The following is a 27,392-nucleotide window of genomic DNA, read 5'->3' as shown; positions in this document are numbered from 1 at the left end:
TGTGGTGTGAGTCAGAATACCGGTTTGACATTTTGAGTGCATACAGTGATTTAAAAAGACATGTCCCTTGGATCTGACAGAAAAATTTCAATTTCTAAGTACCTGTGGACCTAAGCTTGTGTATGTGTTTCCATACAGTAAATACCTGAGAACGTATGAAGTCACGGAATTATTTTGGAACACCCTGTATACACACGTTATACACACAAACACACACACACACACACACAACATTGACAAACTTTCACACTATGTAGAGTACACAAAGGGGACCAACTTTTCGACGCTTCAAGCCCTCGAAGAAATTACAGTTTTTGACTTATGTGTATGCAACCGCGCAGCACAAATTTGTTAATTTGATAAGAGAACTCATATCAAGAGCTGTAGAAAATATAAACACTTCAACCACATTCGTATTGCAGGTTTATATTCTGTTAGATCGAATTTTATGGTTCAAACCTAAGTAGTTTCCAAGAAATCAATATTTATAGATTGGTTTGTTGACTAGAATATTGTAATGGTAAGGCCAATCAATACTATAAATATCGCACGAAGTTGGTATTTCCCAGGTTTTTTTTCAGCTTACCAAATTTCATATTTTTATATCTCGAGCAGTTTCTGGGACATCACAGCATTAAAAATTAAAAGATTGTTGGTTGTATTTCATAGTACGTTGCTTTTCTAGTTACTCGCTTACATATTTTCAATATGGTGAACTTAGCGGCAGGCTGGGAAATTTTGATATGTTGTTCTAATGTTTTAATGAAGCTGTGTACAAAATTTCAGCTTGTTATGAATTAGTTCCTTTATTTCGAGAACTTGAATTTGTCCGCCAGTTTTATAATATGGCGGCCTTACCGTGTGGCTGATCGACAAAACACGTTGTTGTTGATGTTACCAGTGTTTATAGGAAAGATACATACCGAAATCTAAGATATTGTCAATTAGTACTGTTATTTTGTGAAAACTTTCATTTGTCCGTCATCTTTTCAATATGGCGGCCAAGCGGAAAGGTGATCGTCGGGGACTTTTTATACATTGTTATTAGTGCTATAAGGAAGTTATGGACCAAATTTCAGCTTGTTATGAATTAGTTCCTTTTTCTCGAGAAAATGTGTCTAATTTGATTACACTAATTTGCCATTCTGCTATTTAAATTCAGAAATTTGGTACACTACTTGACAGGAGTCCCCCCATTTCCAGTGGGTGTAATATCAGCAGATCTAGGAGGGCAGGCAATTGGACCACCTCAACCAATCAATCGTGCTGGAAAGTTGTGCAGGACACAGTATATCACAATCCTGGGTAAATGTGCTGGTGCACAATCTTGCTGGAAAATCCGAGAAAAGAACTTTTTGAGCTAGTGAATGGCAATATGCTTTCATGTGTCAAACAAAATTCTTGTTATTGGGATGTGAACTTGTAAACAATTTTTATGGAACCAATACTTTGAATGGCATGCCTGCAATGTAAATAAATTAATTTAACATTCATTCTCTTTAATGCACTGTCTTTAATTAAGAACGCATATGTGATATTAATTCTGCAGGTTACACTAATAATACAAACTACATTTACATAAGTACATTCATAATCCCTCTCGAATTTCAACATTTTATTTCTGCAAATAACAACATTATAACCGTTTGAATATATTTTGATAGCATATTTCTTTGGAACATAAGTACTTCTTGAATCGTTTTACTTAACAATCGACATCTATTGTGCACTTAGTGAAGTACAGGGTTAGCCTAAAAGAAATAGTTTAAACGTTTTATAAATTGAAATTTGTTTGTTACATCAGAAAGCATTTAGTACTGTTGTATAGAGAAAGTCTTCAAGTTTACGACCTCCGATTTTCATTTGTCTTCGTGTGCACGTCAGCATCACGTGTGCACCCTTGACGCAAGTCGAGCAGTATGGCCGCTAGCCACGTGGAGAAGTCTTTGTGCGTGATTGAATTTGCAAAAACAAATTCTGTTACTATCGTGCAGCGTTGTTTTAGAACACGGTGTGGCAAGCAACCACCCACAAGGCAGTCAATCTACGATTGGCGCAAGACATTTCAGGAAACTGGTTGTCTGTGCAAGGGGAAAAGTCCTGGGAGATGAGAATCGGACTGTCGCATCGATATCTGTCGTGTTACAAGAGGGTCATACATAGAACACTTGTAACTTACCAATGTAAACTTCAGGGCGTACTCTTCAAACCATGTAAATATTTCAGCCCTATTATTAAAATTATTCTTTCTGTAAAACGTTGAAAGTGTCTATTCTTTTAGGCTAACCCTGTGGTTATTATGAATCAGGGGAACAAGAATGGCGAGATTCAGCGCGTAAACTACTCACCCTCTTCATTTTCCCAACCATAACCAACCGATTGCATTTCAAGCTGTCCTGGTTTCCTGCTTTCTCGCAGTAGTCATCGTCTTCAAGTGAGACGAGTATGGAACACTTGTTGTCATGCTGTAATTAATCACAAGAAGCAAAGTGAGAGTGCAAATACCACTAGTAACATAACTAGAGAACGGATTTTAAGGTACAGCACCTTTCAAAAAATATAGCTGTTTTCGTAATGAATTAGTTGTAGTAGTATTTTAGGACATGAGATCAAGTAAAATGAATACACTTTGTTGCACCTTTTCGTGAGATTAGCACATGTAACCTCTTTTTATCCCCTCTTTGATGCTTCAGCACCATTTTCCTTCCTTTTCTTTCATGTTTTGTTAAAAAAATCGACAGGAAAATAAATGATTTTCACCCTTCTTGAGCAGCTACATAAAATCCTATAGTCTCATTTTGTAGAGCAGAACGAGAGCTATAAAATAGTATAATATAACCATTACAGCCCCAATAGTTCCCAAGATAATGTAGCAAAAGCCGCGAGAGAAAACACAAACTTCAACAAAACCTAATCGGCAGAAACACAGTTCTCTACGCGGTCCGCGCGCATTTTATACACAAGGAGCAGAAAAAGAGAGCATTGAATGAAGACATTTTATCAGCACCTTTTTGAAAACATTTTCAGAACCTTCTTTTCAGTTCCCCGACCATAATTTTGCAACTTAAAATCCTTTCTCTAATCATAGCTGCTTCTACAACAACAAAAACTACTACTACTACTAATAATAACATATCTTTGTTCAGCTGATGAAGTTAAGCACATGCTGTTCTCCCACCGAACGTTTGTCAGGATACAGAATTACATAGGCGAAGGTCGGGGGGGGGGGGGGTGTATCGGACCCCTTAACATTTTCCAAGATTTCATTTTTCTGGACAGCTAAAATTAATTTTATTACACATGATATAAAACTTCATCCTTATACCAATCCCACCGCTGAAACATATTGTTCTAAAAATAAGAACAATAAATTTATTTTGCGGTTTCTAAGTCGTTGGTTTTGTGTACCTTTGATATTTAGAGCGTGGTATCGGACAGAAAGAGTATCCTATGTAAGGAAAAAGCTGTTTGTTGACTTGATAAACAAACTTTAATAATGAGAGAGACATAATATTGCACTCTTCTTCTTTATCCGATACCATCCGAACAACACGCCACAAAAAATCAACTACAAAACGAGCATTAGTAAAACTAGGGGAGGGGGATTTTAAACCTATCTTAAAGAGTAATAGGTAATGTTTGCAATGATGAACTAAAACCATAGTTACACTAATTTCAAATGAAGTTACTAGTGACTAGTAGTTATCTCCGTGCAGCCAGAAACACCACACTCTTAACAAAATGCACCATAGCTCATAGGCGAGGTCCCACTTCTCTTCACTCAGTGAACACGCCAGTTGCATGACAGGTGCTGCCTCAATCGACAAATGCTTGAAACGACTCTTGTCCGATACCAGCCGCTGTCCGATAGTCCCCGATCTTTCCCTATGTTTTTATTTACTACGAATAGAATATTGATCGAATATTGCACTCGAATTTATCCAAAAGAATAACTGACCTTAAGTTATTCGAATGCATATTGTTGTATTCTCTCTGTTTCTCCTGTAGTTTACAATGGAAAACAAACTTTTGTGGAGACTGCCATGGTCAATTCTGGAGTTGAACAATGCATCCATCTCGAGGAGTAGAACTCGGATACATTAACATTTTTGACAGTTTCAGCATTCTACAATTTGTAACATCTAGGCAAAACTCACAGCTTGTAATGTCTAGGAACAACGCACCGATTGTATTGTCTAGGAACAACGCACAGTTTGTAATATGTAGTAACGACTCAGTTTGTAACATCTAGGAACAGCACACAGTTTGTAATATTTATGCACATCTCGCAGTTTGTAGCATGTAGGAACCACGCACAGTTTGTAATATATAGGTACAATTCACAGTTTATAATTTCTAGGAACAACGCACAGTTTGAAACATCTAGGAACAACGTACACTTTAAACATCTAGAAACACCGCACAGTTTGAAATATTTTCATGCAACTCACAGTTCGTAACATGTAGGAACAACGCACAGTTTGTAATATCTAGGAATAATGCACACTTTGAAACATTTAGGAACAGTGCACAGTTTGTAATATCTAGGAACACCGCACAGTTTGTGATGTCTAGGAACAATACACATTTTGTAATATCTAGGAATAATGCACACTTTGAAACATTTAGGAACAGTGCACAGTTTGTAATATCTAGGAACACCGCACAGTTTGTGATGTCTAGGAACAATCTACATTTTGTAACATCTAGGAACAACGCACACTTTGAAACATTTAGGAACAGTGCACAGTTTGTAATATCTAGAAACAACGCACAGTTTGTGATGTCTAGGAACAACCCACAGTTTGTAACATCTAGGAATAATGCACACTTTGAAACATCTAGGAACGGCGCACAGTTTGTAATATCTAGGAACAACGCACAGTTTGTGATGTCTACGAACAATCTACATTTTGTAACATCTAGGAGCAACGCACACTTTGAAACATTTAGGAACAGTGCAGAGTTTGTAATATCTAGGAACAACGCACATTTTGTGATGTCTAGGAACAACGCACAATTTGTAACACCTAGGAACAACGCACACTTTGAAACATCTAGGAACAGTGCACAGTTTGTAATATCTAGGAACAACGCACACTTTGTGATGTCTAGGAACAACCCACAGTGTGTAACATCTAGGAACAACACACACTTTAAAACATCTAGGAACAACGCACACTTTGAAACATCTACGAACAGCGCGCAGTTTGTAATATTTACATGCAACTCACTGTTCGTAACATGTAGGAACAACGCACAGTTTGTGATGTCTAGGAACAACCAACAGTTTGTACCATCTAGGAACAACACACACTTTAAAACATCTAGGAACAACGCACACTTTGAAAGATCTAAGAACACCGCACAGTTTGTAATATCTAGGAACAATGCCCAATTTGGACATGCATTTTCGTTATTTAGCGTCGCTTCTCTTCTAATATTGGCTAATCACGACGATTAGTTATGATCAGATGAAACTGATAAAGGGGCACTCACAAGGAACAGCAATGCATAGACAGGAACTCGAACCTTGGAACTTCAGCGGCGAGTTATAAAGTCGACCAGTTATCACTCTCTGACATCGAGCAGGCTAAGCACACTTTATAGTATGTACCAACACATTGATTTACAATATCTAATAATAACGCTAATAATAAAATACGAGGGATGATCGGAAAAAAAGGTTACAAAGCATATAACTTTTGTTTTATTCACTGTAACGTAACGAAAATTTATTTGTAAATTAATAACATGTTTGTCTTGTTGCGAGTTTGAGGACTTCGGATTCTGACCATGTATACCCGGGAAGCGGACATTTAAAATGGTGACTCGTCTAGAAAATTGGTCAAGAGTAGAAGTGAGGGCAGTGGTGCGGTTCCTGTAGGCCAAAAACACTACTCCTGCTGACATTCATAGGTAGATTGTGGAGGTGTATGGGGAGGGGACAATTTCAAGGCAACATGTAGCGAAGTGGTGTCGTGCCTTCAAAGAAGGACGGACCAGTATTGTTAATGACAATCCTGGACACAGCGGTAGGCCCAGTACCTCAACCACTGACGTGAACTGTGCTCTTGTGGATGAGTGTATTCGTGTGGACAGAAGAAGAACATTACGCTCAATATCAGCTGAGCTGCGACTATCATTTGGTTGGCTGGCCACCATTATCTGACATGTGATGATGTCAAAAGAGCTACCTCACGGTGGCTACGAGAACTTGACGCGGATTTTTGTGCAACCGGTATGGAAAACCTCATCTACCGTTGTGACAAGTGCTTGAACAAAAAAGGTGATTACATCGAGGACTAGTGTTGAGTGCCCTCCATCATCAGGTGTGTTGATCTTCCAGCTATGTCTAACACATATGCCATAATAGGCTATGTAACCTTTTTTTCGATCATCCCTCGTATATAGTAACAATTTACAGCTTGTAATATCTAGTAAGATGTGTATACAGGGTGAGACAAATGTCTAGCACCACCCTTTTAATTTGAAAACAGCTTGACGGAGGAAGATGGAACTTTGGATATGGGTAATGCAGGTGGGGGCAGATCAGATGGAGTCAGTATTCACCATGGCGGCCATCTTGAAAGCCGCCATTTCGGAATTACATCCAGATTTTCAAATGGAAAGGGGGTCATGAGGCACATCATTTAAGATGTGCGTTTTCTCAGAAACAAGAATATGCAGTAATTGTTCCCCTAACTTTATTTGATGAGGATATTAGTTATATTTCCAAAATGGCGGCTTTCAAGATGGCCGCCATGATGCACATTGACCCGTCTGCGCTTTTTCTCTTTCCAGTCAACTTGTGAATGCGGGTTCATTTCTTGCTCTCTGATTGGCTGTTGGAAAGTTACGGTGCTCTGATTGTGAGAATATCTTATTTGCGCTGTACGTTAGGTTAGGTTAGGTTAGGTTAGATTAGAAAGCAGGAAATTTACGCTGAAAATAAGATATTCTCACAATCAGAGCACCGTAACTTTTCAACAGCCAATCAGAGAGCAAATGAACCCGCATTCACAAGCTGATTGGAAAGAAAATCGCGACCGGTCTTCCCCCACCTCCATTACCCATATCCAAAGTTTCGTCGTCCTCCGTCAAGCCGTTTTCAAATTAAATGGGTGGTGCTGGACGTTTGCCTCACCCTGTAGTTTACTTACTGAGAGATCCCTCGCTGAATAGTCCAATGGGGTGAAGTAGAAGTGAGGAATGCCTGTTGCATTGTTAACGGGGCCATCACTCATGTCAAATATGTTAGCGAAGGGATAGTTATCGAAGTATGGATGCGAGGATTCAGTGGCAAGAGCTGCCCAATCTGGAAAGGAAAAGAGAAGAGACATACTGTAATAAATGGAAACTTAAAAGAAGAAAAAAACAACATATTTTCAAGCATTGTACAGTCTCGTGCACGAAAAAAGTTGCAGGCAACTTGTACATGGGTGTCCGGAATGAGGCTATGTTTCAAAAAGTAACTGCGTTACAGTTCCTACTGGTTATAACACCATTAAGCCTTGTTTCTATGATATGAAAAACTCAATATACTGACCAAGGCAGAAATTTATTTTATTATAAAATATGCGAGAGAGAAATGCGATATTTAAACACACGAAAGAAACAGGACATGACATAGAGTGGGATGAGGCTAAGCAGATAGGAAGGGAGAAGAGAGTGCTAGTGAGAAAATGGAAGGAGGCCAAGGAAATAGAGAAGAAAGGTGAAGAAGACACAATGAACTGGAATGGGGGACTGAAGATAAACAAAGAATGGAAGAAGGTGTTAGAAAGAGTGGAAAGGACAAGAGAGAAAGAGGAGAGAAGAAGGAAGAAGAATGAAGGAAAAAGAGCGTGAGATAAAGAGTCCAACCACATTCTAGATGGGAGAAAATTAGTTTAGCCTTTTATGTGAAAGTACAGTTGACAAGAGAAAGCCACCTGCTAGAATATTCCAGAACAACTTTCTATTAGTCTGGAGGGGAGTAATGTTTGTGTATATATATCGTCCTATTTTGTACCTTGTTACATTTGTACTTGTTGCAGAGTCTGAAGAAGACCTTGCTAGAAGGTTGAAACGTTACGTTTAGTTTATGTTTTATAATAAAATAAATTTCTGCCTTGGTCAGCATATTGAGTTTTTCCTACTGGTGCATGAAAAGTACGTAATTGCAAGTACCTTTGCATTTACTTTTTGCTGCAAACTTTCTTGCAAGCAAATTACACAAATCAATTATCATTAATTGTAATCAAATAAATATACTAGCTCGTCTACCATAAATGCAACAATCATGGACGTGACTTGGGACCTAACTTTGGGGGGGGGGGGGCAAAATCAAATTAGAGACTTGACTTTGAGGTGCCGGGGTGGGGGAGAGCAGAATCAAACTTGGGACTTAACTTGGAGGGGGGCAGAATTAATAAGTTTTCCATCCCATATAAATAGCGTCCAGAACTAGTTTGCTGAATAGCTTACATTTGCACAATCATAAAAAAATACACTTGAATACTTGGCTACTCAGGTCTCAAGAGGTTAATAAAAGTATCATTAACTTTAAGTTTAGCAGCTTGGAATTTTGAGGTTGGCACCTGCCCCCCTTGCCCCCGCTAAGTTACGCCTATGGCAAAAAAAACACACAAAACACCTCGCAATGGTGAACGACGAATTGCAATAAAGTTTGATTGTTCTAAATTTGACACGCAACAAAGCCCAGCATCCTGCGCATGCGTCAATTGTGGGAAAAAGGACAACTTGCTCTGCGACGACATTCATGAGCATTTCTACATTCTAATTTCTTCATGAAGTATTTATTTTACACGAGAGCGCTCAACTAAGCTTATATTACATTTTTTGGATCTGAAGTGACGCATGCATCAATTGTGGGAAAATAATTATTACTTTGTTTCACTTCAGATCCAAGAAATGTAATATAAGCTTAGTTCAGCGCTCTCATGTAAAATAAATACTTCTCCTATATGAAGGAATTAGAATGTAGAAATGCTCATGAATGTCGTCGCAGAGCAATCTGTCCTTTTTCCCACAATTGACGCATGCGCAGCATGCACCGCTTGCGTTCACAAGACGCCTCTGCTTTCAAATGTAGATAGTTTCCGTTATAATTTCTCAACAAAGTAACTGGTTACTTGTAACTACTTACTTTCAAACGCTTGTCAAGAGGGGTCACTTGAAAAACCAAGGAAATGTAACATACTTATTCTTATCTTCTCCGTTATATTTCTTATTCTCTTTCTTCGTTTTTGTTTCCTCATTCTAGTGCTTTCCGCCTTTTGTCAGTGCTTTCCCAGGATGGAATCTGATCAGGGTGCGAAATCCTGGGAGGGGCAGGGGGTGATTTCCCCCCACGAACAATATTGACCTCAAAATATCCCCACCAAAAATTTCTCGGGGGGAATTTTTGTTATAAAAACAAAATATGAGCAATTAATTTTGACTTTTTATGAACATTACTAAGGATAATATCGAACACACACACACAAAATAGCGTGTTTGTGAGTGTAATGCTTTCTCTCCCTCTCCTTCAAGAGATAATTAATAAATGTACTTTACACCAATAACAACATGCGCACAAGGAATGTAAAAGATTGCAAGTTAAATATAATTTTAAATTCTAATAGTCTTATATTAATAGAGAGAAAAAAAACTAAACAAAAGCTTAGGTTACACATAATAAAACTATTTCGTAATTTATTGACATCTTCACGCAGTTAGTAAAGGAATTATTTTGCTACTTTCCAAATATCTGATATATAAGTAACGAATTAATTCCTTTATGCTTATATAATAATAATAATGTTTTTTAAAAAATAGTTAGTAATTAATTGACTTTTATATTTAATAACATTACAAATATCCATATATATATATTTGTGTGTAGATTAAGATCTTCCTCCCCCCACCAGTTTTCAATGATGTCGCCCCCTGAATCTGATGGAAAACTTGTGTGGATGGGAGGCGATATACTTTCGGGTTTAGGACTAGAGGAGAGTTAGCTTTCAGGTATTATTATCGCCATTTGAAGACCTTTCTTATAATAATCCGCTTTGGTAACACTGAATCTTGCATTGCCATTGAGTAATCATGGTGCAGACTTCCTTCCAAGAGCCAAGAAGAGCAAAACTGTCGCATACCTCAACAGCAGAAATGGTGACCAAGCGAAATAGAATTTCGGCGCTGCCACGACAGCTGAGCATGCGCACTGCAATCTGGATTTAGATGCAGTGCTCAGAATATAGACGCACGCATTCCATTCGAATTAAGCGAATGGAGACACTGAACTTACTTCTGAAGCGGATATGTTGGCAGGAAAGGACCTTTCAGACACTTCAAAACGAATCTAGCCCTTTGCGAAATGTTGGAAGCCAGTTGGTTGGAGCACGTTCGTAGCTACTTGGGACCAGGAGGATTGAGGCCCCTCTATGTAATATATGTTAGAATATGTAGATGAAGTGTAAAATTTCGTTTGGCTGTTAACCAACAATGTAAATTAGGATACATTTCATCGTCAATAATTGTAGTAATTGTGAAAACATTTCTAAATTTCATATAAGTTATTTTAGAGAATTTTGTGAAATATACCGGCAGAAAAATCTGACGGTTTTGAAATGTGTATATAAATAAAACAAATAATGTAATGCAAGGTTTAATAATCAAAATTGCTACAAAAATAATTGTCATTTACAGTGCTTACATTAATTTTTCTTTGTTTTGAAAATTGTGTCCGATAAATGATGAACCTCCATTCCTTACACATTCGAATAGCTAACTTGAGATCACCAATTGTATGAGGTTTTTCAACATACACTTTTGATTTGAGGTAGCCCCAGAGGAAATAATCACACATCGTTAGATCCGGGGAGCGAGGAGGCCAGGGAACGTCACCGTTAAGTTGGAAGTCGCCCTCACGAGCATTTCATTCGGAATTGTCGCTATTCCGTTGCGAATAGCTAACTTGAGCTCACCAATTGTGTGAGGTCTTTCAAGATACACCTTTGATTTGAGGTAGCCTCAGAGGAAATAATCACACATCGTCAGATCCGGGGAGCGAGGAGGCCAGGGAACGTCACCATTTCTTGACACAACACGTGCAGGAAACTTTTCCCGGACCATGCCCATTGAGATTCTTTTCCAGACATGACCCTGTCTCTCGAAAGGTTCTCACCCAAAGCAGTATCGTATTCTGACTGGTAGTGGCGGCGATTGGGTTCCAAAACCGGGGGGGGGGGGCAATGTGCCAAAACTGGGGGGGGGGGGCAAAGACAGTATATTTCCCCTTGTAGATAAGGTTTAGCATAGTGCGGGGGCAAAAATGGCGAAAAGTGGTGGGGGAAACTGCCCCCCTAAACGCCGCCACTGCTGACTGGGTATATAGCAGTGACGATCGACATGGAACTAACTCCCTTCGAAACCATCGTTGGGTTTGGAAAACGGACTCATCATTTTTAAAATATGCTTCTAACACAAAAGCACGGTGTCGCCCAATTCAGTGCTCAATCTTAACTGAAATGGCGTTGAGTGACGAAGCCAATGAGCCCTCCCCTCACTCTGTGGAAGTCACGTGCTCCTTTTGACCATTTACTAACATCAAGAGATTCTTTTTACAGGGGGTCAAGAAGATACGTTTTTTCAGGTAGCAACTACACATGTTAAAATAACAGTTAACATGATGCAGATACTTATATTGTAGTTGAAAATTAGAATATTTACTTCATGAGTCTTTTCCCACCATGATTCTAGCAATTTTATGAGAATTTTTCACATTACATAGAAGGGGGAGGGGGAATTGTCCTCAATTAAATTCTGAACAAATCTATGCCCACGCTATCCGACATAGGATCCTGCCAAAATGTTTTTGCAAAACTTGATAGTAAGGGACATTTGTTTATTTAGAAGGGTGGAGAGGTAATTTTTGTGTAAAAATGGGGGATGTCATGAGAAAATTGTGTTCTGCTTAGGAGGTGATTACTAGATCTGGGATTTTTAGGTTCTAAAAAGTGTGCTTTAAGGTTCCTAAAATAGGCTCTAAAAATCCGAAAATAGGTCCTAAAAATCCTAAAATAGGTTCTAAAAACCTTAAATTAGGTTCTAAAAAACTTAAATTAGGCTCGAAAAATCCTGAAAAAGGTTGCAAAAAGACTTAATTTGGTACAAAATTCCTGAAAAAAACTGATTAGATACAATCGTTAAAAACAAAATTTCACAAGAACCGTAATAACCAAATATTAATTTTCTAAACAAATTTTCATTTTTTATATCATTTTCAAAATTATCTACAAATTATTATAATGCTGCACTTGTGCTGTTAGAAAAAGTTACTTGTTTATATGAAAAATGAAATACGTATATATTGCTGCACAATATCAGGGTGGCTACTCACTTGGAATTCCTGGAATTCCGGAAATTACACATGAATTATTGGCACCGGAAATTATGCTTGATTTATTGGCTCTGGAAATTATTCATGAATTTTGGTAAGACATGAAATAAGGTACAACCTAAAAAAGGTTTAATTTAGGCACATTTCACTATTCCATTTTTTCTCCGTAAACGTGAAAAATTGCAACTGTTATTAATCCATATCCCATTAAATTTATACATGTTTATAAATGTCCTGAGGCAAGTTTCTCTCAGTTTAGCTTTTATTTCATTCATTTTTTTGAGGATGAAAAAGAAAGCTACACAGAAAATATAACAAAATTTTCTCAATCCGTTTACTTTGTTAGTGTCGTTTACAGAACAATCTATCTGACAAACGGAAGATTATTACAAAATAATATATCTTGAAGTTGATTAGGTAAATTTTTTGTTACATTGGAATCATACAAACCCTTTACATTGTCAATATTTTTGTGTATGGAAGGGAGGGTGAGAGTCGGTAATACGTAAGGTTGGAATAGAGAAAACATCTGCTTTTATCCTTGAATTTTTGGAAAGTTCACCTTGAAAACCAGGAATTATACTTGAATTTTATCATGGTCCTAGTGACCACCATGAATGCTTTTGCGTTAACCACACTCAAACTCCACCTTTTGTCTGTGAGGATCATTTCATGTGCTGAAAATTATCTTTCAACAGAAACATAGTCAGTAGTGCTAATTTGAATGCAAGGCGTGAATGCCAAAAAGGACCAAACTGAAGCGAAAGTGAGCAAGGCCACACCGATCAGAAGTTTGCACTTGGGACTGTGCAGGCAGTAGAGACGATTGGGTGCCAAAACTGAGAATGGGGAGGAGGGGGGGGGGGGCAAGGATATTTTACTTTATCTTAGTAGGCAAGGCTTAGCATTAAGAGTCTATAGTGCAGGGGTAAAAAGTAGGGGGGAACTGTCCCCTTTCGCCGCCACTGTCTGCAGGTAACAATGACGTCAGATATTTTTGTTTTGTTTAAAGCTTTGATAAACATCATATACTTGGAAGGAGGAAAATCGACAGAAAACATGTTTCAAACACGCCAGTCATTGAATTATTTCGCCACCAAACCTAGTAAATACCTCTGTGAGATATAAAAATCCTGTAAAACCTAAAAAAATATATAAAAACCTAAAAAAGGCTTAATTTAGGCACATAAATCTAAAATAGGTTCTAACAAGCAAAATAGGTTATTCTTAGGCACAGATAAAACTTAGTAAGTTGTTTCGTTTTTTTATGAAACGCCGATATAACTTGTTATTTCTTATTTACCTGCAAAGGGAAAAAATAGGTTAATAACCTCTAATCCGAAGTCACATACATTTCCGAAAGAGTTCCTTTATATTCACTCAAAATAAAACTAGCACAAAAGTTAAATTTGTTCATTCCTGAATGTTCCCCAAAATAAAGCAATATAATAAAGGGTTAAATGCATGACGTGACGTCGCATTCACGGAAGGTTACTTGTAACCGCACCTAGAAATGAATGACAGCAGACAGCATGGAAAACCTCTTGCACATGAGTGTAAGAATGAGTAGTAAAATACTCTTCAGCAATGCACACGCACGCCATGCTGAATCAATTAAAAAACAGGCACAGTAGCGGCGAAAGTGAGCGAAGAGAATTCAATGTAACCAGGTGCAGCCTAGGATTCTCTCAAAAAGTTCAATTTCGGCACAAAATCTTGATTTACGATTTTTCACGTAAATGTATAGCCAATACTTAGACACATGTTGCATGCGACTGTTGGCAATATTTCGACCTGCTTGTGTTGCCATATACGGAGATATGTCCCAAAATGGCACTTTTCACTTACCCATAAAATCGCCAGTGAAAAATTCATCAAATGTTGCACATGACCAATATTGGTCGCAAATGACAGACTGACATGGCATCAGTCATCAAATGTCTAATTATGACCCTTCGATAATTTCTTACATATTTTTCTTACTCAGAAGTTCATTTCTGAAAAAAATTGAATGTTTCTTTCCGTCAGTTATTAATTTATATAATTTTTTGTACGAAGTGAACTGATAATTTTAAGCGTTGACAAATATCTCAATGGATGAGGCTTTATAATGCAGAAAACCCGGTGTAAATATCTCTTACGGTTTTCATGATATACATTTTCAAAGTTTGGGTTGTGCGACTTTTGAAACACTCTGTATAAGATGCTGAGCATCACGGTATTCAAAACATCATTAAATTATTTGAGAAAGCAGGAAATGGGGTGTTGGGAGACAAAGGGTAAGAAATTGTTACTGACTCTATGGAATGTTCACAACGTTGATTAAAAAAAATCATTTGCTAACTTACGCTGTACTGAAATTTGAACTTAGAATCATCAACATTTCGTACATATTACAGCAAAAGATCACAGTCGCCAAGCTGAAATTTTTAGTCGCCATGGCGACCTGGATTTTTCGAGCCCTGTATATCTATCTATCTATCTATCTATCTATCTATCTATCTATCTATCTATCTATCTATCTACACCCTTGTGCAAATTAATTGAAACAAAGCATGTTTTCTACATTACTCGTAATCGTGTACTCAAAACAAACACGAAAGTCAGTTAGATCATTTGTTTGTTGGCTGATGCAATCATTACGTCAGGTTACTGTATTGCATCAGATTTAAGAATCCTGTCCAATCGCCGTAGTGTTCATTGACTGATGCAATCATGACGTAAGCAGCTGCAGGATTGCACCAGATTTTAGAAACCTTACCAGATGTGATTCTACCGCAGGTCGAGATGAATGTGACACCTAGGAAACGCACGAAGATCGTAACTTTGCACGAACATACAGCTAAAACGTATAGAGAGATCGCGTCAGTGGTTGGTGTGAGTTTGGCAACTGTCAGTCGTGCCATCAAGTTGCAGAAGGAAACCGGATCGGTTTCTCCTAAACGTAAAGGAAAGTGTGGGCGTAAGAAGAAAACAACTCTTAGAGATGATGCTTACTTGCTTCGACAAAGCAAAAAGGCTCCCCGCAAAACGAGTGACGCACTGAAAACGGATTTGCAGGAGAAAGGAATCAAAATTAGTGCCTCTTCAGTTCGCAGGTGCCTTATTGCAGTCGGACGAAAAGCCAGAAGACCTGTCAAGAAACAGCTTTTAACGACAACAATGAAACGAAATCGGTATAAATGGGCAAAAAGTATAAGCAATGGACGAAAGACCAGTGGCAAAAAGTCCTATTCACCGACGAAAGCCATTTCTTTGTACAGGGTCAGCGAAGTCAGCATGTTCGAAGGTCACAGAGAGAGAAGCTTCGTGATTGCCACATCGATCAGTCTGTCAAGCACCCACAAAAGAAGATGTTTTGGGGATGTTTCGGTTATTATGGTGATGGAAGCCTGCATCCAATACAAGGAATGATGTGCTCGCAACAATATATTGAGGTTCTAATAAAGTGTGCTATTCCAGAGCTGAAAACGAGGTATCCTGACGGTACTGGAATATTGCAGCAGGACCTAGCCCCCTGTCACACATCGAAAGTGGTGAAGAAATTCATGACAGAGCAGCAAATACAGGTACTTGATTGGCCAGGGAATTCTCCGGACGTAAATCCCATTGAGAATTTGTGGGCTATATGCAAAAGTCGCCTCCGTGCTGTGGACTGTACGACTATGGAGAAGCTCATTCAGGCGCTCATTCAAGTGTGGTACTGAGATCCAAAAATCAACAGTGACTGTTCGAAACTAGTAGACTCCATGCCAAACCGTGTTCAAATGTTGCTTAAAAATAGAGGTGGTCATATCCGTTACTAATGTATGTGTAGGTGAGTTTTGTACATATATATGCGAGTTTTGTACAATAAACTACTAAATTCATGCTTTGTTTCAATTAATTTGCACAAAGGTGTATCTATATATCTATCTATCTATCTATATATATATTTATATATTCATATTTGGGCCTCTCTATATAGTTACGGCCTTTTGTAGTTGAACTATAAAAACTTTTAACCCTTAAAGAAAAGGGAACAGGTAAACCCATATAACTTCGTATATGATACCTAGTACTTTTGTTAGAAAACAACCACAAAGGGTTTATAAACAAAGCATCTAAAATAGAAAGATTACTGTAACCTTGGAAACGTCTTTTGTTTACATGTAGGAGTAACAGGTCAAAAACTAAGGAATAGATTCTAAGAAGCGAATTTCCCAGCATCGAGGAGATGGAGTTTCGCTGTTACCAACCCCAACGTCGAGATGACGGGGTTTTATGAAAGGAAAAGGTCTGGTTACCTAAATATCTCTAGCCCGAAAGCGGAGTGGGTCCTCTCACACTAAAGTGGAGTAAATTTCTCTCACCAGAAAGTGGAGTGGGATATATTTTTCTCCCTCCTGTTAGGAGGAGTTTACCTCTTGCCAGTAGGCAGAGTCCGACTTCTCTCGTCCGCAGACGGAGTCAAACTCAACCCTGGCCCAAAACCATGGTAACGGTTGAAGTTTTTGCTTGCGATGACGTGTGACCGGCCAAGTGAATGCATCACTTCAATGTAAAGTCACGTGAAATGACAAAACGACAGTGTTGCAGTATGCATATATTAAACACCAGAACAAGAACAATGTCTAGATGAGGATGTGTACTACAGGCTGTGGAAAAGGAAATGCGATAGCCACTAACGCCGTCAAACGGTTGGGCGGGAACTTTACGTCACATACCATGAAGAAGTAATAGGATCTGAGCTGATTATGTCCTTTGCGATTAGTCACTTCATTAAATGATTTACTAAATCTCATCAATTTACATTGTCGAGTTTATTATTTGTGTTATTTTTGGTTTAGGTTCAATATCTTCTCCGTAGAGAAAATTATGCTCATTTCTTTGTTTTCCTTGACCCTGTACATCCAGGGTCAAGGAAGTCAGTAATAAGGTGTGTTACATACAGTGTACACCAGGGCCGGCGCTAGTAATTTTGCCGCCCTGGGAGGTGGCGGCAGATGCCGCTCCCTCTCGAAAGCCCCCCCCCCTCCCTCTCCCGTCATTACGTAGCAACGGGAAATTGAAAATTAATATATTCCTAAGTAAAACATCAAACTATAAAATAAATAATTTTATTATACTATTAATAAATCCGAAGTTATACACTCACATTAGGTTCAAAATCATGACTCTTTATCAGTTTAAAGTCTCCTTTCGTGTAATTGTTTTCTTATAGCCAAAAACGCTTTTCGTTCATCTTTTAATTCAGTAGCGTTCATGTGTTAACATTCCGGGAGTTTTCTACAATTTTCAAACAAAGATAAGATTGCATGTCTTTAAGCTTACTAATATCATAAAAGAAATGGAAAATTCACTATGATGTTTAAGCTCTAAAACCTTTCTCTTAGAGCTAAAGTAATCGTCTACGGCCTGGTAATAAAAACAACTTTGTACCGCTTTAGTGGATCTTCAACAGTTTCATCATACTGAAATTGCTTCTCCATTCGATTTCGGCCCTGTACAGTGTTGCCTATCTTTGGATCATCTATATCAAAATTCGATGTCAATTCATCAACATGGACTCAAAGGTCGCCCCCCCCCCCCCCGACGCCTCCACGAGTGGAGGGAGGGAAGTCCTACCAGGCTGCCAAGTGGCGTCTAAGAAACTTTGAAATTTTCATCACTCCTGCTTTTTTTCAAAACGTGGAATAAGAAGTCATACGTACCATATAACTAGTGAGCAAAGAAATGTAAAGCCACACAACTAGTTTGCAATACACCGAGCCTCATGTGCGACCATTTGGACAGTTTTATTGTCGCCAATTATTTGAAGGAGCGCATCCTAGACCTGTCCCATTTGACATCTCAACAAAGTTAAGGCATCGAATCTGCTTTCCCACCATGTGGCACTCAGTAGTTTTAAAGTGACTACTGAATTGTCTTAAAAATCACTTCCTGTGATGTAATAGGGTTTTTTATTAGACCATTTGTATAATTCATATCGTTGTTACGAACAATAAGTAGTTTCAGGTTCACCATACTCTTCGGTTGTTTAGAAATCGTAAGGAAGAAAGATCTATAAATTTCCGCTTTCACATGTCAATGAAAATTTAACATAAGTTCAGTGTAGGTCACAAAAGAGATTTACATATTGTTATGATATCTTTTAAACCACGGGGGGGGGGGGGGGGGGGAGAGAGAGACGATAACAGGGAGTGTATGATACAGGAAATGGTATCTTGGCTCTGTGTAGTCTGTTAAAAAAGGGCGTGTCTGTGTTTGTTCCTTAACGTGCAATGGAAGAATAGATAATTTGGCGTTTGTTTGATTACTCTGCAATCACATGCAGGAGATTCATAACGTGATGTTCTTTTGATTATATGAAAAAAAAATACTGGTGACATTTTGAAGGATTCTATAGAGCAGAAGTTTAAAATGTATTATACAAATTAGTAATAGTATTTTAAATATTTGTGGCAACGTGTTCAATTCAGTGAAGTATTCTTAAAAAATGTATACTAGTATGTAAGACCATTACAGACACATTAATATTTATTTCATAGAACGTATAAGAGATATTAAAAAATACAATACTTCTGTAACGCAGTAACGCAACTTAGCAACTTAGCTTTGAACAAAACTTGGTGTATATTTTGTGCTTATAAAATACCGACACGAAAGTTGTATTAATCATTTTACACATCGGTAAGAAGCCACACTTGGTTTCTACTGCAGAAATTAAAGACTACACATCGAAAGGTGGCAAAAATCTGCCCTTGCATGTTAACCTGAGACTGCAGTGGCGTGCCCAGGATTTTTGAAAGGGAGGGGTTACGTACACTATTTTTGGTAGTCATCCCTCATTTTGCCATCTTTTCCTACATTTGACGTTCTTTCTTTTTAGGAATACTGGGCTAACGGGAAGGGTTATAACCCCCACCAACTCCCGCTTGGGCACGCCACTGCCTGCGAGAATGAAATATTACTTTATGACAAGTTTGCGTGAAAGCAAAGTTATACAATATTACATTTCATGTTAGGCAGACTTTGATATATTCGCGGAAACATGTTGTGCACTGAAGAAAAAACAAGTACATAGCCTAGTGTAAATACAGTGTACATATATGCTCATTTGAACTTGTCTTTTCTGGTATACACAGTACATTATGTTCAACGTACTTGGAAGATGTATCTTGTAATAAATAATAATAATAACAAGTGGTGTGCGGTATCTAGAAAAGTCGGGACCGTAATCGGACAGAAAAATTCTGTCCCGATCCCGACTTCAGCAAATGACTTCCCTACTTTTCTGGATCCCGAGCAGTCGGGAAATTCCGAATGGTCATTTCAAAACGGTATTAATTCTTTTCTTTTCTACATTGCAAGTGCCTGGAACTTATCGAAAGTTGTTAGTTTTCATTCCAGAAATGCAAAGACAATCACTTAAGGTAAAAATGACGTGTAGAATTTGAAATTTCCAGAGCGTCGGAAAATTTCCCGACTAGTCGATAAATTGCGAATATTTCCCGTCCCGAATGACGGGATTAAAAAAAAAAATTCCGTTCCGATCAATAATATTCTGTCCCGCATAACAATAAGTACCTATCGATATTTATTTTCAATTTGTCTAAAGCCACAAAATGTAAATGGGTGAAAATGCTCATTTGTGTACTCGATTTCGTGTGCTCAGTTTCTGGCATGGTTTTCCTATCTGCATAGTGCAACACTAGCGCATAGATTTGGAATTCATTTCATTGATAAATTCACTTCTTACCGTCGTTTCGTCATCACGAGTAAACAACGGATTGGCCCAACCTATACTTCTAATAACCTTGGTCAAACTGAGATGCTAGCCCCGCTCTCGCCTTTATATTAGGTCGGCGACGCTAGCGTAAGCAAGTGGAAGAAATATAAACTATTAAAAGTATATTCTTACATTAAATATTAAGTTAGTTTACCAAATTAGAGGTGTAACCTGTTTTTCAATTGATACATTTCTAATTACATATTTTATCAGAAAGGTCACAAAAATAGAGGTGCGACTCGCACAAATTGTGACGAGACGGGTTCGTTACAAGATGATCTTAGGGAGCCTATTAAATGTTTTAAAGCTGTGATTCTGGTTAAACCTAACAGTACACATATTTTTAAGAAAGCTTATGAAGTACCTTATAGTTCAAGTGAACAGGTTAAAAGGATATAAGTGAATTGGTTTCCGATGGTATACTGTCAGAAGTAACTTATTCTAACTGGGCATCATCACCACTGGTAGTAGTTGTCAAGAAGTCAAATGATCTTATGTTATGTGCTGATTCTAAGACAGGACTGAATACTTTACTTGAGAAAGTAACTTATCCATTACCGAAAATAGATGATATTTTGAACACATTAGGTGATTCTGATACATATGTGGTTCTTGACATGAATAATGCATTTCTACAGTTGGAAGTAGATGAAGATTCGAAGAAACATTTGGTAATAAATACTAATTTTGGTTTATTTGATTACAACAGATTACCTTTTGGTTTGCAGTGTAGTCCTTTGATATTTCAGGATTTTGCATTTCTGGTGAAGGAATTGGACCATCTGTGAAGAACTTAGAAGCAATATTAAAATGTGCTGTACCTAGTAATGTCAGTCAACTAAAGTCATTTTTGGGAGATATTTCATTTTACCATAGGCATATACCCAACTTGTCAATGCATATACCTCATTTGCATGAATTGCTGAAGAAAGGACATAAATGGGAATGGACTGATGTTCATCAACAGGAATATGAATTAGTAAAGGAAATGGTGAAGAAAGCAGATGCCATTTTTCCTTTCGATCAGAATTTGCAAGTTGTACTAATTACAGATGCAAGTCCTGTAGGAATAGGTTGTCAATTATGTAATGTGTACAAAAGTAATTTACGCACAGTAGTTTGTTCAACAGCAACGTTAACTGACGCTCAGAAGAACTATTGTCAGTTTGAACGGAAAGCTTTAGCTCTTACACGTGGCGTGAAGAAATTTCACAAATATTTGTATGGAAGAACTTTTACTGTACATAACGATTCTCTTCCTCTGAAATATATTTTTGGAGAAAAAGCTAAAATTCCTTCAACGGGTAACAGTAGACTTCAAAGATGGGCTTTGCTTTTATCTACCTATGATTTTGAAATTGAGTACACTAAGCATGTGGAAGTAGCAGATCTGTTATCAAGATTACCCATAATGGAAGTACCTGAAGATGATGTTCCTAGCGATGAGTATGTATTTCACTTAGAATGTGAACCAGTCTTGTTACAAAGTATTAAGGAAGAAACAGCCAAAGACTTGTTATTGCAGCAGATAAAGTTGTATTTTCAATTTTGCCAAACAACTTTTTCTTGGTATTGGTTAGTCCTACAAATACAATATTGGTGTTGCTTTGAAGCTCTTTGCATCTGTTTTAAAAACGCATTATCACTGAAAAATATCAATATCAAAATTGAAAATAAAGTTTTTTTTTAGAAATTTTGAAAACGTGAAAATTAATAATTGTGCTTAAAGCCTTTCTGCCTGTACCCTACTAAAATTTCATAACGATCGGATAACCCGTTTTTGATTTACAGAATTTCAAAGATATCGATCGTTTGCGAAACTAAAAATAAACAAAATGGCCCTTTATTGTTCTCACGACGATAAAGAATAGAAGGTAAAAATCGAAAAAAAAAATGGCTAGCATAGATTAACACAGAATTGAATAAGCTAAATTTTGATGTAACTCGTTTTTATGTAAGGTCTAAGGTCTACTGGTTAATTTTTAATTGGAGTCCAAACCTGCGTATCTATAATTTTTAATCCGATAGTACAGCGTGTCCACAAGAACATTCCGTGATTATAAACTGCCACAAAATTTTAAATATGTATATTACGAAATTTATACCGATACCATTCAAAAGAACAGCTCAAAGAATTTTAGTGGATTGTAATTGTTGGTATCAACTACAACAATACATAACATAACAATACAATAATTTTAAAAAAGGGAAAAAATAGCCAAAAGTAACAGAAAAACACATTTTAGGATGTAAGAGAAAAATTAATGAAAATAGTCATGGAGAATTTTCACAGTAATACTTATGGATATCGCACTCTACAATTTTGTATGAACGAGTGTTGCAATGAAACTTCAAATAATAATAATAAGAAGAAACGTATTGGTGGACAAGAGAGAACACACCAAACGATCTTTCGATTGTTAATGTGTTATTGTAAATGGCATTGTTGTTAGAAGCAAATTGTGTTAGAGTTGCTGTTTACTGGATGTTTAGGTTTGTACAGTGGGATCCATGAGTATTACGGTGCAAATTGTCCATGACTATTTTCATTAATTTTCTCTTACATCCTAAAATGTGTTTTTCTGCTACTTTTGGCAATTTTTTTCCATTTTTTCATTCTTTTCAACAATTATACATCCGCTAAAATTCTTTGAACTGTTCTTCTGTTCTTTATAACGGTATAAATTTCGTAAACCATAATTAAAATTTTGTGGTCGTTTTAAATCACGGAATGTTTTTGTGGACACGCTGTAGTCTCGATTAACATATATGAGGTTAACCTAACCACTTAAAAACTGAACTTTCATTTTACCACTAGGGTCCTTCCCATGGAGAAAAACCAATATTTTTGGAAACGTACCTGCTTCATGCACAATGAACCTTGCAGCCTTAGCTTCCTCCGAGGCAGGGGTGGCACTGGCCTCCTGGGGAGGGTACTCGTACATCTCTCTGTCTCTGAACCGGTAAGGGTCCTGGGAGTATTCATTGACGACTGGGCGCTCGTAGTACCTCTGCCCGCCCCTGTACTCGTGAGCTTGATAGTGGGAAGGGTAGTAGTCTCGTTGGCCCTCTACACAGATAAATGCCAGGAGGAGGATGGCAATCTCTCGAGGTATCATGGTGGACCTGAAAGTAGAAGCGGAGAATCATGTAGTTTGAACCAAAGTATAACATGAATTTGTATTCAAATAATTATAAAACAAAGTACAATTGGTATTAAAATAATCATGAAAAAACTATAACATGTATTTATATTCTAAGAATTATGATAGAAGGGACAGCAAGTACGTATTTGTATTCTAATAATTATGAAACAAGGGACAACATGTATTTGTATTCCAAGAATTATGAAATAAGGTATATCATGTATTTACATGCTAATAATAATGATATAAGATACAGCATGTAATTGTATTCTAATAATTAGGGGGGTAGGCTAGGGGAGTTGAGCCCGAGGGGCCCACCATTCAAAAATTTAATAAAAAAAAAGAAAAAGGAAACAACAGAGTCAGAATATACGACGGAGAAATTTACACTTGGCAGAGCCATATTATGGTAACAAAACGCTGGAATTTTCTGTTTCCCAAAGTACGTAGTAGGAATAGTACGTTTTTAAAGATTTTCTTCAGACCGTTGGGGGGGGGGGGGTAAAACCACAATCCTGCCTAGGGGGCTAATATACAGTAGTGGCATTAATTCTGGACACTTTTAGTAAAATGTTATTTTTTAAAAAATCTCGAATGTAAAAACTATATTCTGTATAGAAATATTAAACAAGTTTAGATGACATTGTTCAGTAACTTCAATAATTGCATCTGAGTGCAGCATTGTAGTCTATTATTTTTATTGTTATTTTCAACCAACAGAACGCTTGTGTGCGATTGTTGTATAGTAGGTCAACTGGGAGCATCATTGTTGTACATTGTTCAGTAGCTTCAAGAATTTCATCTTACTGAAGCACTGTTCTCTGATTATTGGTATTTTCTTTATTGTACTGTGGGTTAAGTGTGAGCTTCATTGTTTGCTGCAGTTGGGAAGTTGACCTACTATACAACAATCGCACACAAGCGTTCTGTTGGTTGAAAATAACAATAACAATTATAATCAGACTACAAGTTTGAGTGTTCGAAGCCATTTCATCAGTTCATTTTTCATCATCATCGCCTTGGTTAACTCAAGAGGTAGAAAAACGACTCAAAATAAACGAAATGAAAAGACTTTAATTCGAATTTAGAATTTAGAACAAGAAAACGCAATCTTGCGAGTTGCATGTGAATTCAATTAACGTGTCGGAGAGGGTTAAAGGAAGATTGCAATCAGTGTTTCTACACCCAATATTAGAAAGGGGGCGGGTCCCTTTGGCCCCTGTCAAGGCTCTCCAGGGGTGCGTGCATCCAAGGTTAGAAACCGCTGACGTTAGGCATTACGTCAATGCCAAATTAGTTACGCATCCCCCTCCCCTCTTCTGTCCGGGGCCAGTCCTAACCGCGCCTACCTCCGGGTTACTGGGCACGGTACAAAAATCACCAATGACACCATTTTGCACTCGTTCTTCGTTTGAGCACTTTTGAAGTATTTTGTGATCTCGTACAAACCGCCATCCTCCATTTGAGAAGAAACTTCCATTTAAATACGCTGTAAAGCAATGGCGCCATTTTGAAGAGCCTAGGTTTCCCAACAGCCCACCTGCTGCAACGCTATACCTCAGGACGAAAAATACTTAATTTTTCAATAGCAGTGTTAAAATATTTACACCTAAAAGGGATGAGGAGACAGGTGAGTGGAGAAGGTTGCATAATGTAGAGCTGGACAATTTGTATTCATGCCCACCAGATATTATTAGAATAATTAAATCAAGAAGACCTAGGTGGGCAGGCCAAGTGGAACGAATGGGAGATGAAAGAAGAGTTTACAGGATTCTTGTTGGGAAACCTGATGGTAAGAGACCTGCAGGAAGGCCAATACGAAGTTGGAGGGATAATGTTGAAATGGACCTAAAGGAAATCGGTATGGATGGAAAATATTGGATTAATCTTGCCCAGGATAGGGACAGATGGAAGGCTTGTGTTGCTGCAGACATAAACTTAGGGTTTAAGGAGGCTAGAGAGTTAGTTAGTGTTTGATTGTTCAATGACGGCTTCACAAGATTGATCAACTTGCTTAAATCTTGAAAAAAGCATTGGCCATAAATTTTGATACGTGTAAAAACGTACATTGTTTTATTCTGGTTCACATACATTATGAAATCTGTAGCTTCAAACAGGTGTATAAATCTAACCAGAGCAAAACCAATCCTATGTAAGTTATTGAAATGTATTAATAAGTTATTTTTCCATATATATAATTGTACTTTAAGTAGTTCACGAACGAATCTTTAGTTCAGTGAGACAAAAACTCTAATTTTATGTATCGTAAGAAAATACCTATACGAAACGTTCCTTTCTGTCACTTCATACATGTGAATAATTTATTTAGAAGCAGTACAACACATCATCAACTTTAGTTAATTCTGAACTTAATCATCAACATAAAACAAATATAATATTTGTATCAATAATAGCTACATTTTCGTCATTTAAGACATATTCATATATCAAGATTCCAGATATGATCAACCAATAGCACTTGTGATCCATATCTGCAATTCAATTTCTCTTTAAGCGTTCATGACTTAAAATAACATTCATTTTTACTACACAGAGTGACATCTGTACATTTGATTCCATTTAGTTGCGTGTCCAGGATATTTTTAGTAGTCAGTCTTCATTTTACCTTCTTTTCCTACCTTTAACGTTTATTTTTTAAATTTTTTTAGAAATATTGTGCCAAAAGGGGGTTATGACCCCTCCCGCTTGGGCACGCCTCTGATTCCATTGACTAATATACACTGAGAACACAGAGAGAATACTAGTTTCGGTCTACTCGAAGTATAAACGTTCATGATTTTGAAGTTCTGTCAGACAAAAACATTCATTATTCTTTCTAATTTATAAACATGATTGATGTGGTTTATTTTACTTCTCTTATCTGCCACTTTGGCTAATTGCGAAGATGGGGATGAATGATGATGACATGATTAAATTGATGAGGAAGACACTCACAAAGAGCACCCAAGCCTAGGTTGGGATTCGAACACGGGACCCCTGGCGTCCTAGCGTGCTGTGCTAACCACTCCGTTTCATTCATAAAACTCTTGGAAAAAAATTAACTGGCAACAGTTCCTCTAATATCTAAATTTACTTTGAAAGGAAAAAATAACATATTCCAGGGTCGTAGGTTAATTATTTGAGTCACTATAATGCAGAATCTGTTTTGGAGTAAGGCTGCTTCGTTTCATGGACTTTCGAAAGGAGGACAAGTGGGGTCACGGCCCTCCCCTGGAAAATTAATGTCAACATAAAAGTATATTTTTTTATACATATCATGTCATTATATTCACAGTAATGTATGTCAGTTATTATGAGCGCTTTGCAGAAACATGACAACCTCAAACCGAAGAATTGTTTATTGAGGGCGTAACACTATTATGGGGATAATAACTTCACTTGCTCCCTTTGGAAAAAAAAAATTGTTTGCCCCTCCACGAAAAAATCCCAGGACGTCTATGGTTCGTTTCAGTATTAATTTGTATGACTTATTTTTGTGATGCACATGCAAGAACATGATATTGAACAAAGTGTAAATTAGTACATTTTAGTACACAAAAACAAAATGATAACACCAGCAGGAACACATAGATGGACAAACATATACATCAATTTCTAAACTTGAAACTGAGTTTAAAAATAAACAGTCAGTAATTGTCCTTGCACATGCATCCTCAAGTAAAAGAATGCACATTTGATTCTCATACCTGGTATTAAAATCCGAATACAATAGCTTCTATACCAGACCACCAGACAGACTCAAATCACAGCACATTAGCTAAATACACACTTCAGCGCGCGCAAGAAAGCTAGGGGTTCTTTTCGGAAATCCTGGCCTTGGACAGAGACACGTTGAGGCAAGTCCCAGCACTCTAAAAATACCACAGCTCTGGGCAATTCGTACTATCTCTTTATTTTAATGCTCGAATTTCTTCCTTGGGTAAAGCATCTCAGGTGTCTGATAGGATTTACTTTTGTTTTCTAAAACGTCTTTTTGAGAAACTCTACTTGGCAACAGGCATTTTGGCAACCTCGAGCCCGGAGATTTGGCAACGCGCCAGACCTAGGCATACGTGGAGTTTCTCGT

The 27,392-nt window shown here is 37.5% G+C and overlaps 1 protein-coding gene across 1 annotated transcript in view; it reads right to left on the bottom strand.

Moving 5' to 3' along the window:
* Positions 1-27,160, bottom strand: part of LOC145977959 (protein CREG1-like) — a 33,737-nt gene extending 6,577 nt beyond the window's left edge. Inside the window, exons 1-4 of the mRNA XM_083110302.1 lie at positions 27,013-27,160; positions 23,020-23,285; positions 7,164-7,318; positions 2,349-2,465 (exon numbers count right to left, since the gene is read on the bottom strand). Coding sequence (XP_082966428.1) covers positions 2,349-2,465; positions 7,164-7,318; positions 23,020-23,278 — 531 coding nt within the window. The 5' untranslated portion in view covers positions 23,279-23,285; positions 27,013-27,160. The remainder of the gene's footprint in view (positions 1-2,348; positions 2,466-7,163; positions 7,319-23,019; positions 23,286-27,012) is intronic.
* Positions 27,161-27,392: the final 232 nt, after the last annotated feature.

This window comes from Lepisma saccharinum, chromosome 24 (genome assembly GCF_977018435.1).
Source record: "Lepisma saccharinum chromosome 24, izLepSacc3.1, whole genome shotgun sequence".
Lineage (NCBI taxonomy): Eukaryota > Metazoa > Arthropoda > Insecta > Zygentoma > Lepismatidae > Lepisma > Lepisma saccharinum.
This window is presented reverse-complemented; position numbering and strand designations above follow the sequence as displayed.